At 46.9% G+C, this 19,452-nt stretch overlaps 1 protein-coding gene across 1 annotated transcript; it reads left to right on the forward strand.

Moving 5' to 3' along the window:
• Nucleotides 1-7,776: 7,776 nt before the first annotated feature.
• On the forward strand, nucleotides 7,777-17,089 carry LOC308150363 (activity-dependent neuroprotective protein a-like; the record flags this gene model as incomplete). The annotated part of the gene is given in 5 exon segments (XM_080523206.1): nucleotides 7,777-7,884; nucleotides 13,387-13,479; nucleotides 13,761-14,671; nucleotides 14,673-16,159; nucleotides 16,983-17,089. Coding segments are annotated over 5 exon segments (2,706 nt in total).
• Between the last annotated feature and the right edge of the window lie 2,363 nt (nucleotides 17,090-19,452).

Here is a 19,452-nt window from a genome sequence, read left to right on the forward strand (position 1 = left end):
CGCCACCCACTGGCCCGGAGGACGAACTGAGGAGGGTGCTCTAGTCTGTTTGTTATTTATTTATTTAATGGGTTTTTGGACGTGTGGGAAGGAGGGTGTAGGAAGGATATGCAGCTCTCTGAAAAGAAAGAAGGAGTTAAAGAAGAGAGGATGAGAGGATGAGGAACAGCAGGATATCTCAGAGGAGGGAAAGAGCGTCTCGGCTTTAATTTATTCTCTTCTGAGCCCCCTGCTGAGCTCATCTAGACTGAAACAGTATGAGAGATGTCTCTCATGGTGTGTGTGTGTGTGTGTGTGTGTGTGTGTGTGTGTGTGTGTGTGTGTGTGTGTGTGTGTGTGTGTCTGCGATTCTCAAAACAGTATGTTCCATTGCTCTTTGAGTGTATGCGTGTGTATGTGCATCCATGCGTGTTTGTGTTTTGAAGAGATTAGTCTCAGTGTGTGTGTCTGTCTTTTCTGTGCCATGTCTGGATCCAGCAGACTGCCTGAGACTTGAAGTGTGTGTGTGTGTGTGTGTGTGTGTGTGTGTGTGTGTGTGTGTGTGTGTGTGTGTGTGTGTGTGTGTGTGTGTGTGTGCGTGTGGTTGTTGTGTGTGTGTGTGCGTGCGTGGGTGCGTGTGTGTGCACGTGCGCATGTGGGCAAGAGACGTCAGCTGTGCTGGAACTCAAAAGGGATTTTATTCACCTTTTTCATTTCTTTTTTATCTAACTTTCTACCTTTTACCAGAGGAATCTATGTATGTGTGAGTGTTCAGTTCAAAGTCAGCTATTTATTCAAACGTTTATAGAAATGAAATAGTTTTTGTTTTTTTAGTCTATGACTAATATTGATACAATATGCTGTTTTTTTTTGCAGCTGACCACATTTTTTTTCCGTAAAAACGGCCTTTATTTCCAAAGGCCTTCAATCCCAGTTATGATACATGTTATCAATTAAGGGGGCATCTCAATAGTCTACAGCATGAAGGAAAGGACATGAGGAGACAAAAAGAAAGAAGATTAGGAGAGGAGATAAAGGAAAGGAGAAGAGGAGAGGAAAGCACTTTAGACTATTGAGATGCACCCTGTGATTCTCCTGATACTTGTTGTTGCTCAGTGCTGCTCCCAGAATGAGCGTGCACTATGCTATGTGTTCCCAGAACAAGTGTGCACTATGCTATGTGTTCCCAGAACAAGTGTGCACTATGCTATGTGTTCAGTCTCTTCACTGTTCATCACTATTACATCACAGCCTGGACCAATAGAGAGAGAGAGATAAACCTATGTTATAGTCTTTATACCATATCATCTCAATTCCTTCAATTCAGTCAGTTAATTTAAATTCTAATTCCAAAAGAATTGAATGAATTATGTTTATTTTTTAAAGACTTGAAAATTAATGTCATTTCTTAAATTCTTGAATTGGATTTTTTTTTTTTTACTTGAATTGATCTGAACCCTGATTAATCCCATGGCTGTAGGGCTTTGGTGTATTGCTGTTTTGTGTTTTCTATAGCACTTGTGTTTGGGGTGTGTGTATGGTATATCTGGGCTATAAAAAGCGCAATATCCTGTCTATTGAAAAAAATCTTGTGAAAGAATAATTTCTGTCGTCACACAACCCTTTGGACTTATGACCAACACTTTTAATGTTGTCAAAATACATTTGGAAATGAGTGGTCGGTGCAACTTTCAGATTTTATCTTTAAAAGTCTGAAGCAACAATTGCAAACAGACCTCATTGGTGCCATGTAAATGTTTAGCTTGTACAGTATATGGTAGAAAGTGGAAGAAAATATCTCATGATGCATATAGTTATTATAGTTGTTTGTTATTGTTTACTGGTCATTCAGCAATGTTACAGGTTTTCAAAGAGGAAGAGAAACCATTTTGGAATTCCATTGCTGATACAATATGAAACAACCTTGGAAGGAACCCAATCACCAGACTTCCAATCAAGGACAACCTCAAGAAACCTCACTGTCTCCATAGGAAGGAACACATCCAGATCTTTATTTAAGTTTTTTGCTCGGAAATTAAGTTAAACTTATTTAATAAGATATTCCACAGAGGTCTTTATGTACGATAGCTATTTTAGTATGGACGATACAGTGTAAATAAATATTTTGTAATGTAACAGATGTTTTAAAAAAGAAAAAAAACAGATGTACAGTTTATAACGTTAAGAAAAGATGTGTCAAAAATTAATAGGGATAAAGTATTTGTGTTGGATACAGTAGGGGTGTTGATACTATGAGTCAAGGGCCTTGGAAGACGTTGTGATGACGTTGTGATGATGATGTTGTTTGGACGTTGTGATCTTTATAAACAAGCATTTGCCTTGGCGAGAATCTTGGGGCCGGGTTGTTGTCATTCTCTCTGCTGGAATGTTTTTGCTGAGCAACTGTTGCACAAATGACTGTCAACCCCTGCTGCCTCTCTCTCTCTCTCTTCCCTCTGTCTTTCTCTCTTCCCTCTGTCTCTCTCTCATTCCTTTGTCTCTCTCTTTATCTCTCTGTTCCTTTCTTCGTCTCTCCTTCCCTCTTCATCTCCCTACCAATCTTTCTCTTCTATCCTCTCCCCCCTAACTCTTTTTCTATCTTCACATGTATTTATCTCTCTCTCTCTCTCTCTCTCTCTCTCTCTCTCTCTCTCTCTCTCTCTCTGAGGGGTGTGCTGTGCCTTAGCTGTTCTCCTGTCTAAGGAACTCTTTACCCTCTGTCTGTAGACATCAAACATGTTTTAATTCTTTCCACTAACCAAAAAAAGGAAAGACTTCTGCTGTTGTAAATGCCTTCTGGGTTTTTGGCATACATTTTGAAATAAATACAAAATACAAACTTATTTTTGTCAGTGTAATTCTACTGATTTTAAGTACTGTTTTATGTTTTACTGTTTTTTAATTTTATGTGCTGTTTTCCCCTCAATATTTGTCTGTTGAAAGCAGACATGTCATCAAATCACAGTTTTAACTGTGAGCAAATGACAAGTTAGAAGCAGGGAGGAGGGGACATGATACATCTTGAGTTAGGGAGCTTAAGGCTGAACATGACAATACAAATTATATTTTGGCATTTTCGGAAAGAGAGGATTTGAAAAGAAAGACGTCTGATTTCACTAGCGAATTATGTATATTATACAGCATATGAATGATAATCATAACAATGTCCTTTGAAAAAGGGTGAAAAGTAGAAAAGTAACAAAATAATACACAACCATTTGCAGAGCTTTTCTCTTATCTCTGTTTATTCCTAAACTCATCACCTCTCTTATGTGTATCTAGCCAGACAATGTTTACAAGGATCTGCAGATTAGTGGTTTGATCTTCCATGAAGTTTAAATGTATACACACACCCACCCACACACACATCACACACACACACACACACACACACACACACACACACGCACACACACACACACACACACACACACACACACACACACACACACAGAGACAGGCAGGATTCTCCTTTGAAGGGCTTTCACCTGTGTCTCCCACACACCCCACCCAGACTTTGAAGTAAGAGCTCAACTGTTTGATCCCAGACAGGAAAGCCGCAGTCAAACACTGGAAGACTAGAGAGGATGAGAGGAAAAGAGATTAGAGGCAAACAAGAGGTAGGAGATTTGGGTTTTTAAACTACAGAGAAGGCAAGTAACAACCTGTGCATGTGTCAGTAGTGGTGTGAGGCATAACACACACACACACACACACACATACAAACACACACACACACACACACACACACACACACACACACACACACACACACACACACACTCTCTCTCTCTCTACGAGGGGCTCTATTTTAACGGTGTAAAAAAAACGGTTTTAGTGCTGGCAGGGCAGGGGCATTGGCGCTAGGCGGTGTGTTTGAAATAATATAGCAGCTATTTTCAAGGCCAGAATCTTTTAGCGCACCTGATGGCAGGTGAACATACCTCTTCTACTGCTACAACCACCTGAGTGCAGGCGAGACGGCGTGGTGGATTGTACACATTTCCTGTCTCTCTCCTTACCAGAAAGAAGCTTACTGGCCCCTGAAAATACACTTATTATTTCTCTCTCTGTGTGTCTCTCTCTCTCTCTGTCTCTCTCTGTCTCTCTCTCTCTGTCTCTCTCTAGATAATACAAATCAGACTGCCCATCCATGCAGGCATTTAAATCCCCATCGGAAGCTCTGCCAGAGAGGGCCACTAACCCGGCACACCAACAAAGAGAGAGTGGGGGGGGGGAGGGAGAGATGGCTTATTCAACTATTTATCTCCAACACAGACAAGGCGTCGCACGGCACTTTCAGTTAGTGTGATGTATCCCACCGTGCTCCGATACCCAGGGCTATCAGGCATTCCTAGCGAGGGAAAACTACAATCACCACGATGCATCAGACTATGAACATCAGCGACCGAACAACATCGTTCCCCTCTGATTTGTAGTTCAACGATGAGGATGGAATCAGGATTCATCCGATTGAAAGACAACTCGTTTCCAGTGGGCTTATTTGACCCCTTTCCTCCCACTGCAACTCTACCCACTATGTCTATGCCAGATACTGTATGATAACATGTTCTCAATTAACTTCAACATGAAATGAGCTTGATATGATAATCGCCAAGCTGAGCTGATGCTCCTCTATAGAATGTATATCCTAGCTGCTGTAGGCTCACGTTCTAACCTCAACTATGTTATGTCTATCTATGCTATGTATGCTATGTATGTCTATGCTATGTATGCTATGTATGTCTATGCTATGTATGCTATGTATGTCTATGCTATGTATGCTATGTATGTCTATATGCTATGTATGCTATGTACAGGGCTGCCAAGTTTCACCAAAAGTTTGGAGTGAGATTTTTTGGCGGTGGAGCGACTCAAAACTGTGCACGTTTTGGCAGCGGCGGCCCCTCTCTCCCACCCAATTATTTGTGCTAGTTTCCTGCAATTTTACATGTTGTTCATAATAAACCAGCACAAGAAATGAAAATAATTAACATTTTATAAAACAATTTTAAAATTCAGACAATATATCATATTTATGAAATCTTAATAAACAAATACAGTAGCCTACAGACTCTAAAAGAAAAATTGGCCCCATCAACAGGACTCAGCCCCTTGGTCAGCAGCAGAAAGACCCGTGGTCATCATCTTATATACAGTGCATTGCTCATAGATGGTTATCATGTTATACAGTACATACCAGGGTTTTTCCTGGGTCAGAATGAGGGCTTGGTGGGTGATTTTGTGCGCGCTAAGCGCGCCCACATTTTTTTTGAGGGACCCCCAATTGTTGTATTTGTATTGTAAATTGTAATTGTTATTAATAATTATTATTATTAATGTACCTGGTTATGTTACAGTAGAGAAACAAAAAACTGTTACAAAAACTGAGTATTTACTAGCTAAGATTGGCAAAAGATGTGCGTGGTGCAACCGAAATTAGTAAACAACTAGTTTGAAACTAGCTAGTAACAACTAGGGGTTTAGTAACTACTGCATGCCTGCATTTAGTAATGACTTACACCATATTGGTGCAACCCAGTCCAGTAGGCTACCAGATACGATGTTGTAATGTATGCACATATTTTGCTACCACGGTTGCCAGACGGAATTGCCAAAGTCCAGCCCAACCGGTCTAAAAGCTGCCGAATCCACCCGTCCAGTACCAAAAGTAGCCCAATCTGGCAACACTGCTTGCTACGTTCTTGCAGCTCTCGTGAACACAGGTTCTTCCATCAGCGCTCGCCTGCCGCTTCGTTTGCAGACTCAAGTTAACGCGCGTGCAGAAAGATGCCACGAAACTCATGTCCGGTAGCTTTCTTTCAAGGAATTTCACAAATAAAAGTCCCGTAAAACAATTGTTATTTCTCGCCGTGAGAAATAGAGATGCGGCGTGAGAGCGTGAGAACTGGTTGAAATGCGTGAGTCTCTTGCGTGAGACTTGGCAGCTCTGATTTAGAACCTTGCACAAAGGCAGCATGTAGTTATGTTGACTTGGCTAAATGTTAGCAGGGGCGGCGCTAGGGGGTGGCTACTTGGGCTCAAGCCCCGGATGTTTTTTGAAAAGCCCCGAATGTTTTACTTTTCAAAAAAATTAAAATAAAAAATAAAATAAAAATTCTCGTGAGTAACGTGCAGTACCGGAGTCCAACAGAGAGGCAGCAGCTGCGCGACATTAGCCTGCGTACTGCGTAGCCTGCCCTGCCCTGAAGAAGAAGTGATCTCAATCAGTGCCTGACTTGCAAAATTGTAAGGATGGATATCCGAAAGTTGTTTTTAACAAAACAATCGCCAAGAACTGTTGCAGCAGCAGTTTCAGCAGCTGACAACAATGACATCACCAGCAGTGATGACATAGATGATGTTTCAGGTTTGTGAATCTTATTAGAAAGGTGACTGACTCACTGACACTACTTTTCCGGTTTGCTAATGCTAGCTGGCTATCATAACATAACGTTATGTTATAATGAAAATGAAACATAGCAAGGTACTGTTACGGTACATGGTAAGAAATCAAACAAAGGATAATACTTGTACAAATAAAGTGAATAACAGGCTGATAGTCTTTGATATCTGCACTCTGGTTGACTGAGTAACAAGTGAAAAAGAATGATGTAATGTTAATGTTACAGCTAGTAAACATGGAGTTTTCGGCAAAAAAAAAGAGCAAATTTTTCCGACGCGCTCTGCGCGCACATTATATTCTCCCTCTGGGCTAAGCCCCGGATCTCCTACAATCCTAAATCCGCCTCTGAATGTTAGGCTACTCTACGTCTACATTTGTGAGTCTGCAAACTAACTCATTATGTGCTTAATTGCTGACTGTAATGAACATTAGCCTACCTGCTGCCATCATTTTCTGCTGAGTGCTGACTGTCTACTGTCTACCGTGTTCATTTGACCCGCACTACATTCTGACTTTAATCTCAGAAATTCTGACTTTTTTCTCCGAAATTCTGACTTTAATCTCAGAAATTCTGAGATTTTTCTCAGAAATTCAGACTTTTTTCTGACTTTTTATCTCAGAAATTCTGACTTTTTATCTCAGAAATTCTGACTTTTATCTCAGAAATTCTGACTTTTTTCTCAGAAATTCTGACTTTTTATCTCAGAAATTCTGACTTTTTATCTCAGAAATTCTGACTTTTTATCTCAGATATTCTGACTTTTTATCTCAGAAATTCAGACTTTTTTCTCAGAAATTCAGACTTTAAACTCAGAATATACCCCCCCCCCCCCCTTTCGGGAGAAAGAAAATACTTGTGTTGGTGGCCCTAATACTCTTCCGTACCATGCACATAATCTCTTCAAACTTCTTTCGGCCCAAAACAGTTTTTTCACTTCCGTCTTTTTCTCCTCGCCATTTTGGATTGTGTCTGTTGACTCCTCCACTTGGGCCAGTGAGCTAAAAGCCAAGGAACAAACCTAAGAGAGGTGTTGAGAACTTCAGCGTCCGGCAAGAAATACTAATCATTTAACTAAGCCATGTCGGATGTATAATTTAGCCTTTTGTCCCACCTATTTTGTGCACGTTAGTGATTGATTGAAGAAGCTCGCAGATGAATGAGAGGTTCTGAACGACGCGCAGTTGAGAAACTGTCCTGAGAACATGTTGTACTAGAGGATCACATCCCCTTGCCAAGCTGTCTAGATGGCATCCTCAGTAGTGTGTTCTATAATGTTATCAATATTAAGAGACAATACAGGTTTTTAGGTAGACATAATAAAGCACAACAGGTAGGATTGATATTGTCTCCCTGTATTTATTTATTTTTCTTTCTTGCCTTTTCAGTCAAGATGTATCAACTACCAGTGAACAACCTCACGAGGTTAAGGAGAGCCAGGAAGCAGGTGAAAAAGGCACTTACTGACATTGGACTTGAGTACTGCAAGGAGCAGGTAGAGGTAAGCATCAGCATGACATGCTGTCACCTTAAACCCCATTCACACTGGAGCACCGACCCGGGTAATACTCAGGTGAAGTTCGATGTGAATAGGTCCACCCACCAGTTGTTCGACTCAGTATCACCTCCCTCCAAACATTGAACAGTTTCGAGGTCGAGTTTTGGTGTGAATGGGAGCCGACAGAGTCCCGGGTTATTTGGTTCATACGCAGGTGTTTTGCTCAATAAATTGTTGCTGCATTGTCAGGCATTAAGACAGGTGGCGTCATTCCTACGCAACACTCTCGAGCCTCGGCGGACATGTCTTATAGGACATGGTACCAATCTTCAAATTAGAAAGAATCTGCCACAATCTGCCACATGTTATATCCTAATTTGTGATATTCATGCTCCCTCCCATTACATTAGTTTCTATGGCACTGCTATTTATTTTACAAAAACAAGAAACTGTTGTTGTTGTGAAGTCACGTTAAACAGCATATACTGTTAAGTTTGCACAGCTGCTGACTGTGACTGGTTCAGTTAGCTGAGTCATTGAACTATCTGCTGATTTCTGTGAACATTTCCAACCTAAATAAATGCTGCACCGCTAACCAAGTCCATCGCTAGTTTCAAGGTCATTTCATTACTAAGACATTGGCTGGAAAAAACTGATTTATTGTTTCAGTTAGAAGTATTCTACACTGTAACCCAAGATAAACGATATGACAGCACATTTTAGCCGGGCTACTTTTGATCTCAAACTTGATGGATTTTTGAGATACAACCAGATCATTGCAGAGGCAACCAATGTGTAAGACAATGCTTTTACTGGTAACTTGTTTCAAGCCAAATATCCGAACAATCTTCAAACTTAAACCATGATTTGTTTTCATCCATGATAGCCAGCAACCATTTCAGATAATCTTTCAGTTATCAGGTGTTTCTTCCCTGTCCGCAACTCCGCTGCGCACGTTGCAAACATTCCACCGTTGCTAAGAAAATTACTGCGTGAATGGGGCTTAAGACCGTTTTTTCGCTTATCTGTTACCTTAGTGTTATGTTCAATAACGGAGCCTGAACGCAGAGCTTCTAATCGGAGCTGGTACTCCATTTATTCAACAAACGTGTGTAACACAAAACGTAATACGGCACTGTAGTAAAGTCCCAACTGTCGTAAAACTACAGACGTAACATTTCCCCCCCCCTCACACAACCTAGGTGTGATATTCAGTCATGTAGTCACGCAAGTCATCGGGCCTGTTGCGTGCTCGAACCAGACGTGGCTCTGGTGCAGCCACAGCCACTGGTGGCGGCTCCACGCCTTGGAGCTGAGCCTGGTAGGCCGGGGTTGCTGCTTCATCCAACCGTGCAGCTGGCAAGACTGTGGAAGAGGCCACACCCAGCGCTGGGCCAGGGGGAGGCTGCACCTTACGCAGGCGGGTAGCATGCCAGCGAGTGCCGTCGGCGAGCCTAAACGAGGCCGGGCCAAGCTGTTTGCTGACCTGGACAGGGTCCGACCAAAACGACTGGAGTTTGTTGTCCCGATGAGGTCGTCGGATCCTGACCCAGTCCGACACAGCAATGACAGGTGGCCTAGCACGTCTGGCCCTGTCGAAACGATCCTTCATCAAGCGCTGGTGTTTGGTGACTGTGGCTTGAACTGGATGGACCGGGGGCTGAGCTAGTGTAGGGCGGAGCCTATCGAGAGGCAGCTGGAGCTCCCGCCCCAGCATGAGGGAGGCTGGGGAGACTCCTGTAGTGGCGTGTCGCGTGGCCCGATAATGCAACAGCGTCTGGAGGAGGCTGGTGGTGAGCGTGCACCCTTGTGCCAGGTGGGCCCTGATGCCATTTTTCAGTGTTTGGTTCAGCCGTTCCACCCCCCCGTTCGCAGCAGGGTGGTAGAACGCTGTGCGGATGTGGTGGATCCCTTTACCCACTAGATAGGAGGACAGTTCATGGGAAACCATTTGAGGACCGTTGTCAGTCGTGATCCTCTTGGGCAGGCCCCAACGTGCAAAGAGAGCGTCGAGAATGTCGATCAGCACCTTTGCTGTGACCGAGCCCACAGGTGTCACCTCTGGCCACTTAGAGTGGAGGTCGTAGGTCACAACGAGAAAACGCTGGTGATGTGGTACCCCATGCAGCTCGCCGCAGATATCCAGTTGCAGGTGCTCCCAGGGTTGAGATGGCCAGTCCAACGGCTGCATGGGCGGGGGTGGAGCTGGAGCCCTGGTCTTACCACTAAGGAGACAGGCAGTGCAATCCTTGACAAGGGTTTCGAGTTCCCTGTCGATGCCTGGCCACCACACAACATCACGACAGCGCTGTTTGAGCCTGACTATGCCCAGGTGACCCTCGTACGCCATAGCAAGGATACGCGCCCGAAGGACACCTGGGACCACAGTGCAGAACCTGCGAGCGACACAGGTGTCATTCCAAACCGACAACTCCTCCCTGATCCTGGAGTAAGTGAGTAGCTCGTCAGGTACTCTTGCCGGCCACCCCTGCGTGATGTAGGTTGAGAGTGTAGAGAGGGTGGGGTCATCGGCTGAGGCATCCCGGAGCTCTTTCAGCGACACCGTCTCCTGAAGGGGTGTGTGGAGGAGCTGGACGAGGTCATGCTCAGCCTGGTCCAGTCCGGGGGTCAAGGTTGGGGCTGTGGGTGGGCTGGGGATTGAGCGTGATAGCAAGTCGGCTACCACGTTGTCTCGTCCTGGCGTGAACTGTAACCGATAGTTGTACTGCTGCAGGCGGTCGGCCCAGCGGTGGAGGCGGAGTGGCTTGTGACCGGTGCCAGACGTGGCCAGGAGGGTGATGAGGGCCTGGTGGTCTGTCCTCAGTGTGAATAAACGTCCATAGAGGTACATGTGCCAGCGCTCACATGCCCAGAGGCATGCTAGGGCCTCCCGCTCCCCCACCGAGTACTTCTGTTCCGTGGGGCTGAGAGCACGGGAGGCGAAGGCGATCGGTCTCTCCACCCCCCCTTGCAGCTGGGACATCACCGCACCAATGGCTGTGGCAGAGGCGTCGCACGTGACAAGAGTGGGGCTGGCCAGGTCGAAATGCGTGAGGTGAGTTGGGCCTTCAGGAGGCGTACGGCGTCTGAGCAGGCAGACGTCCAGAGCCAGGGCTCGTCATGCTTCAACAGCTTCCGCAGTGGTGTGGTTGTGGCCGAGTACTGTGGCAGGAAACGGAGGTAGTACGCCGTCATGCCTAGAAAGGAGGCCACCTGAGCGGCTGTGGTGGGCTCCGGGACATGATGGATGGCCTCGGTGTTCGAGTGCAGCGGGTACGTGCCATCAGCTGAGAGGCGGAACCCCACAAAGTCAATGGCTGGGGCGGCGAATACACACTTCTCACCATTGAGTGTGAGGTGATGCTTGGCCAATGCACTGAACACACTGTGGAGACGCTCGTCGTGGCTCTCGACGGTGGCCCCGTGAACCACGATGTCATCAAGATAGATGGCCACACCTGGGATCCCAGCGAAGATGGAGGCCATGATCTTTTGGAAGCAGCTGGGGGCGGAGCTTAAACCGAAAGCCATGCGTTTGTAGCGGAAAACCCCTCTGTGAGTGATGAACGCTGTGAGGTTGCGGCTCTCGGGGTGTAGTGGCACTTGGAGGTAACCCTGACGGAGGTCCAGTTTAGAGAACACGCTGGACCCGTAGAACTGGGCGGTGAGCTCCTCTATCGTTGGCAGGGGGTATTTGTCAGGGATGATGGCCTTGTTTACCGCTCTCAGATCCACGCAGATGCGCAGCCCCCCAGACTTCTTTTTCGCCACCACCAGGTTGGAGATCCAAGGCGATGCATTCACCTGCTCAATGATGTCGCTATCGAGCATGCTCTGTAGTTGAGAGGAGATGTCATCGCGGAGAGCCAGGGGGGAGCGGCGGAGGGGCTGTATAACAGGCATCACTGTAGGATCTAACAGAGGCTGGTGGGCAAAAGTGTCGAGGCAGCCTACACCGCTGAACAGCGCAGGCCACTGTTGCTGCCAGGGGATGGAAACGGTGTGAATCTCTGAGCCAGCTGTGTCTAGCAGGGTGAAACCGAGGGCGTTGAACAGGTCGAAACCTAACAGGTTGGTCCCGTGGCGTGCAACGTTGAACCTGAAAGCCGGCAGTGTCCTCTCCCCGTACTTCACAGGCAGCTGAAAAGAGCCCACAATGTCAATCTCAGAGTTGGCATAGCCACGCAGGGTGGTGGAGGGCAACCCCAGGGGCACATGGGAGAAGAACTGTGTATAGGTCGTCAAGTTCACAAGGGACACTGTGGCTCCAGTGTCTAGGAGGAGCGGCAGAGTGACATCACCAACCATCAACGAGCATGTTTTGAATGGCGCTCGTCCTGAGCTGACATTATGGATGACTGTGGTAGGTGACTGGGAAGCTCTAGCTGGGGCAGACCTGCAGACCTTGTGAAAGTGGTTTAGTCTCCCGCAGTTGGAGCAGGTTTTACCACGGGCTGGGCATGTCTGAGCTCTTGAATTGTGTGCAGAAGAGCCGCAATTCCCACACGGCTGGTGTGGCTGGTCGCGTGACCGAGAGGCCAGTAAAACGCTCTCCCCGCCGCTGGCTGCACTCACGTGGAGGAGGGGCACCTGTAGGCTGTGCGCGCCCTCTGCCGGTGAGCTGGGAGAGGCTGAAAAACTAACTGCACATTCCAAAGCTGTTTCAACCTGGGCCGCCATGTTCAGAGCTGCTGATAATGTAAGTTCATCATTTTCCAGTAACAGTTTTTCCCTAATCTTGTCACAGTTCGTGTGTAAGATGAGTTGGTCTCTTATCATTTCGTTCTGTAATGTCCCGAACTTGCATAAGCTCGCCAAACCCCGCAGATCAGCCACATACTGTGTCACTGTCTCACCTGTACGTTGGTGTCTTCGTCTGAATATGACGCGGCGGAGAAGAGCGCTTTGTGGAGGGGCGAAGTGTTGCTTCAATAGTTCCACAGCGTCTGTGTATCTCGCCGCGGTGCCGAGAGTTTCAAACACGCGCTGACCCTCCGCTCCCAGGCAGTGCCGCAGCAGCGCATATTTCCTCTTGTCTGATACGTCCTCCAAGCCGGCAGCTAGGATGTATGTTTCGAAAGAGGAAATCCAGCGGCCCCACGGAATCGGTGGTTCTGCCGGGACTGCTAGGAAAGGAGGGGGTGTTGGTAGAGAACAATCAGCCATCCTCGTCGCCAATGTTATGTTCAATAACGGAGCCTGAACGCAGAGCTTCTAATCGGAGCTGGTACTCCATTTATTCAACAAACGTGTGTAACACAAAACGTAATACGGCACTGTAGTAAAGTCCCAACTGTCGTAAAACTACAGACGTAACACTTAGGGCAGGCCTAAGCATTCACAATGCACTGTGTTATGATCTCCCTCCCCCTACAAGAAAGTAACATTGAAGTGTTTCGGAAAAACATAACAGCAGCTTATCCAGTTTGATCAGCAGTGTTCAGTTTGTGGTAAATGCGGTCTGATTATTTTCCTCCTTTGTTATCTGCTATCTTTCAAACATAGGATCTCAAAGACTATAGCCCCAATGACCAGCTTGTGAAGAACACGGTATGCCTGGACATCTGTTTATGGGATCCATCATACTCAAAGACACAGGTAAGTCACCTCGACAACATTAATATCTATTTATAGTTAGAACGTAACTTTAATTTGGGCTGTATGATCATTTGTTGTTATGGTGGTCATAACAAAAAAATAAGTATCAGCATTGGATGAATGGACATTAATCTCTCTTTCAATTAAATTACCGATTAGCCTATTACCTGATTATTAAGTAAAAACCAACAACCACTCAAGTCCTAGTTTGCTTAGTTTTTTTATTTATGTAATTCTGCATACTCAAAACTCTCCCCTTGTTTGTTTGTGTATCCCAACAGGAGTACCGTTCAAAGCCTTTCTGCTGTACTGAGTGTTCCTTTTCTTCCAAGTACTACTCAGGCTACAAGAACCACTTCCGCAATGTCCACAGACACAACTTTGAGAACCGTATTCTGCTAAACTGTCCTTACTGCACCTTCACTGCTAGCAAGAGGACTATGGAGACACATGTCAAGATTTTCCACATACCCAGTGGCGCACGCCCAGGTGTGGGGGGGGCCTACCAAGGGGCTGCTGCTGCTGTTGGTCAGAAGGGGCTGGATAAGGCCAGACCAGGAGACAACGTAGAGAGGGCCATGTACTATTGCAAGAAGTGTACCTATCGGGACCCTCTGTTCAATGTGGTGCGAAGGCACATCTACAGGGAGCACTTCCAGCATGTGGTCTCACCCTATGTTGCCATGGTATCAGAAGCATCACTCAAAAACGGGGCTAACGCCGTCAATGGCAACAACATCCTCTGTAAGCGCTGCCAGTTCTCAACCCGTAGCTATGAGGCGCTAGTGCAGCATGTCGTTGAATATCACGAGCGCATCGGCTCTCAGGTGACGACTATGATCGGACATGGTAACGTCGTTGTGTCCAGGGCACAAAACTACCAAGGGGCAGCCCAGAAGGGTTCCATGATGTTGCCTGGGGGCCGCACCCTGACCGCTGAGCAGCTTACCCATATGATGGGAGCCAGTATGAAGCAGGGCCCTTCAGGGATGAAGACTCAGTCCTCTGTTGGCCAAGTGCGTATCACAATTCCTGGCAGTGGTGGAGAGGGCAGAGGCTCCTCATTGTCAAAGAGCCTAACTCCACCGTCACAGGTTCCCGGAACTGCGACCGGCCTAAGCACAGCCCAGACACAGAAGTGGAAGATATGCACTGTCTGCAACGAGCTCTTCCCCGAAAATCTATACAGTGCTCAAGGCCCACAAGGCAAAGAAGGTATGGGCAATGGCAAAGTACATCATGAAGATCCATAACTTCACCAGCAAGTGTTTGCTCTGCAATCGATATCTGTCCAGTGACACGTTGCTTAACCACATGCTGATCCATGGGCTCTCCTGCCCTCAGTGTCACTCCACCTTCAACAACGTGGAGAAGATGCTAGAGCACGTGGGGCAGGCCCACCCAGACGACTTTGTGGGTCCTCCTGCTACATCACCCCTCACCTTTGACCTCACAATTCAGCAGGGTAAGCCCAAGAACATACAACTTATTGTTATCACCTATAACATGAAGGAACCCGTGTCTGCTCAGGAGTCGTCTTTGGCCAACCATGCCCAGAACAGCTCTTCTTCAGCCACAGTGAAGAGGTTGCCGTCAAAGATGCCCGACAGAAAGAACGACGCACTTGCCAAAAGTATCCCTCAAGCCACTGTGTATAGCAACAGTGAGGTCAGGAAGACCCTGTGCCCACTGTGTTTCACCATCCTCAAGGGCCCTATCTCAGATGCACTGGGACAGCACCTGCGGGAACGACACCAAGTGCTCCAGACGATGCACCCCGTTGAGAAGAAGATGACGTACAAGTGCATCCATTGTCTGGGGGTCTATACAAGCAACATGGTGGCCTCCACGATCACCCTGCACCTCGTGCAGTGCAGAGCTGTGGGTAGGGCCCAGAAGGACCAGGGCATCAAGTCGTCTGCCTTGACACTCAACTCTTCTGGGGCAGGTTTCCTAAAGCGTCAGCTACCCACTACAACCTTGACTGACCCGAAGAGGATGAAGATGAACAACGAAGTCGCATATTCCCCCAGTGGTGTTGTGGACAAGCTGGGGGAGTCTGTCGATCTTGTGTTGGATCCCAGGAGCTATGAGCACAAGACCTATGAGGCAAGAAAAGCCATTCTCACTACCTACTTCAATCAGCGTCCCTATCTGTCTCCGCAGGAGGAAGACAAGATGTCTGCGAGCTTGTGGCTGTGGAAGTCAGATATAGCCAGCCACTTTGCTAACAGACGGAGGTCATGCCAGAGAGACTGTGAGACCAAGAGATTGAAGGTGCTGCTCGGCTTCGACATGCAGGCACTCAAGAAACTCAAGCATGACATGAACTTTGAGGACAGTTCAAAACTCTCTGGTACCTCAGAGGGGACGGGGAGGTTGGCTTTAGGCCGTAAGTCGTCTAGTGCACTTAATACAGACCAAAGCAAGCAAATTGAGACAATAAACTGTACTCTCAATCTGAGTACTTACACACAGCCCATATCTATTGACTCTGATAGTGAACCAGAACAAGAAGAGAAGGCCTCTTCTGAGAATGGGGAAATTGACCAAACGCAGCATGTGGATGTCAGATCCCCAGAGGACTCAAATCTGCCAGATGATGATGAGATCTCTTCAAACATCGACGGGCCTTCAAGGGAGGAGAGGAGCACTTTGCAAGACGGGCAATCAAAGACCTGTATGACTTTCTGCTAGTGCCCAGCTCCAGCATGGTGCCTTGGGGGTCGAGGAATCTGGTGCATCAAAACGAGTTACCTTCAGATCTGTATATGTATGTCTATGCTATGTATGCTATGTATGTCTATGCTATGCTATGCTATGCTAGACTATGCTATGTATGTCTATGGCTAGTAGTCTGCACATACAATTTGCACAGTGTTTATTCTACTATGAAGGTGGCTGTCACCCAATGTCACCACTGACATATTGGACCTAATGGACTGTATTGGATGTATTGGACCTAATGGACTTCAGCATAATGGAGAACAGATGCTGTCACATGTTTCAGGCGTATAGGAACACTACAGCTGATTGGGTCAATGCCTGCAAGTCTACCGCCTCTATACTCTTATCCCTCGATTCAGTTGTAAAAGCTAATGGATGTCGGCGTACTTAGGGATACTTTAGCTGTGTCAGATGGGTTGTCTGTTCACGGCTCTCGTTTGGATGCTTGTTAAAGCTGAGTGCTTTTTGCTTTTTTTAATGACATGTTCAATGGTAGGGTTGCTGCGTGTGTGTGTGTGTGTGTGTGTGTGTGTGTGTGTGTGTGTGTGTGTGTGTGTGTGCGTGTGCGTGTGTGTCTGTGTCTGAGTCTGTGAATATAAAGGTTGGGTTGCGGGTACCAGAGCAGCTGGACTTACCACGTTTGGTGGAGTGTATACACGCTTATGTTGTTTCTACCTCATTCAGTGAGAATAAAGAAGCCTTGATCCAAATGCTCTGGCCCAGTTTCCATGATGAGTGACTAATGTGGATCTGTGTTCTGTGGAAATGGGCCACAGCTCACAACGTCACCACTATCATTATCATCTACTCAGATGGCGGCCAACGTCATAGTAATCACGGCAACAGTAGGCACACCCTGTACCACCACGACATGAAGGACTAGACCGAGCAAAACATTTGTTCCTTTTTAGGTGCTCTCAGACCATCTTAAAGGTGCAATCTCCAGATTGCGAAAATTGTTTGATTTCGATGATTTAACGTTTAAGTGGTGGCACTGAATCTCATTGAGAGTACCAATTTTGTAAAGCTAAATGGAGACATGAGGAATAAATCAATGTGGGTTAGAGACAGTTTGCCATTTTACCAATACACCACACTGCATCAGCAGCTTATACAACAAATTGATTCATCTAATAGACAGATGAAATGTAGGAAGTCTTTATCAGGGACCTAATGAGAAGCCTCCGGGGGAGACAAGCTCAGTCGTTTCTCTCACAGTGGAAGAAGATAAACAAGGAGGGACGTCTGTGATACTTGGGATTTATTTGAGTAATCTATGTAGTGGTAATTAACCTTCATGAGGGAGTGTTTATGAGGAAGTGTTTATGTGTGTGTGTGTGTGTGTGTGTGTGTGTGTGTGTGTGTGTGTGTGTGTGTGTGCGTGTGTGTATGTGTGTGTGCGTGTGTGTGTGCGTGCGTGCGCGTGTGTGTGTGTGTGTGTGTGCGTATGTGTGTGTGTGCGTGTGCGTGGGTGTGTTTGTTTGTTTCCCTGAGTAACCAGTCCCTACAGACATCTCCAATCCCTCCCCGTCACCCTCAATGCGCTCCCACATTATTCACGGAGGTTAGCTGAGGTAGCCAAATTAGCCTGGTGACCCTGGAGGCTGTCGAGACAACCACGTACACCCTCTGTAACACACCGTTCAGGTGCAGAGCACCTCCATGGCTCGTGTTTGGGTTTTTTTCAAATGTTTTTTTAGGGCATTTCTGCTTTATTGGGATAGAGACAGTAGAGATTGACAGGAAAGATGGGTGAGAGAGAGAAGGGATGACATGCGGGATATGTCGACAGACCGAATTGAACTGTTGGACCCTGCGTTTACATGGCTGACCAGTGGCGGCTGGTGCTAAACATTTTGGGTGGGGCACAGGTTATGGGGGCATGCTCCACGGGGAAGAATATCAACTTTAAAATCTGGATTTACAGTCGATTTTAGCATGAGAATAGCTCTACCCCCCTGTACAGACCTCGCCATCCCCTCTACCCCCCTGTACAGACCTCTTCATCCCCTCTACCCACCTCTACAGACCTCTTCATCCCCTCTACCCCCCTGTACAGACCTCTTCATCCCCTCTACCCACCTCTACAGACCTCTTCATCACCTCTACCCACCTCTACATCCCCTCTACCCACCTCTACAGACCTCTCCATCCCCTCTACCCCCTGTACAGACCTCTCCATCCCCTCTACCCTCCTCTACAGACCTCTTCATCCCCTCTACCCCCCTGTACATACCTCCTCATCCCCCCTACCCCCCTGTACAGACCTCTTCATCCCCTCTACCCCCCTGTACAGACCTCTCCATCCCCTCTACCCCCCTGTACAGACCTCTTCATCCCCTCTACCCCCCTGTACATACCTCCTCATCCCCCCTACCCCCCTGTACAGACCTCTCCATCCCCTCTACCCCCCTGTACAGACCTCTTCATCCCCTCTACCCCCCTGTACAGACCTCTTCATCCCCTCTACCCCCCTGTACAGACCTCTTCATCCCCCCTACCCACCTCTACAGACCTCTTCATCCCCTCTACCCCCCTGTACAGACCTCTTCATCCCCCCTACCCACCTCTACATACCTCCTCATCCCCCCTACCCCCCTGTACAGACCTCTTCATCCCCTCTACCCCCCTGTACAGACCTCTTCATCCCCTCTACCCCCCTGTACAGACCTCTTTATCCCCTCTACCCCCCTGTACAGACCTCTTCATCCCCCCTACCCCCCTGTACAGACCTCTTCATCCCCTCTAGTGAGTGTGTGAGTGTGAGTGTGTGTGTGTGTGTGTGTGTGTGTGTGTGTGTGTGTGTGTGTGTGTGTGTGTGTGTGTGTGTGCGTGTGCTGAATACATAAACAAACAAGCTAAAAGACGACAATAGAAAACGTACCATGCTGACGATATTACTAAATGTTTGAAGTAGCTTTTATCTTAGCTGACTCTCTTACCTTCAGGTCGAGTTTGTGTATTCTGGCTTCGCAAAACACCAACAGTAGCAGGCTAAACACAGCCGGTGCGGAGATTGCGACCACAAACGAAGTTTGACTTCGGTAATAGGTCCAGTTGTAATATCCTCAAGTTGGGAACAAAAGATGCCTCCTTCCATTTGTTCAATTTGTTTACAGAAAGAAATCCTCCTAAATCCTCGGTTATACGATTTTCCCATTTTCCCTGCCTTTGTATAAACTTGCTTTATAATTAAATTTGGTCTGGGTGGTCCTAATTCCTTTACTGTTAATTTCTCCTGGTTGC

Source organism: Nansenia antarctica (assembly GCF_963989245.1).
Source record: "Nansenia antarctica genome assembly, chromosome: 2".
NCBI classification, from domain to species: domain Eukaryota; kingdom Metazoa; phylum Chordata; class Actinopteri; order Argentiniformes; family Microstomatidae; genus Nansenia; species Nansenia antarctica.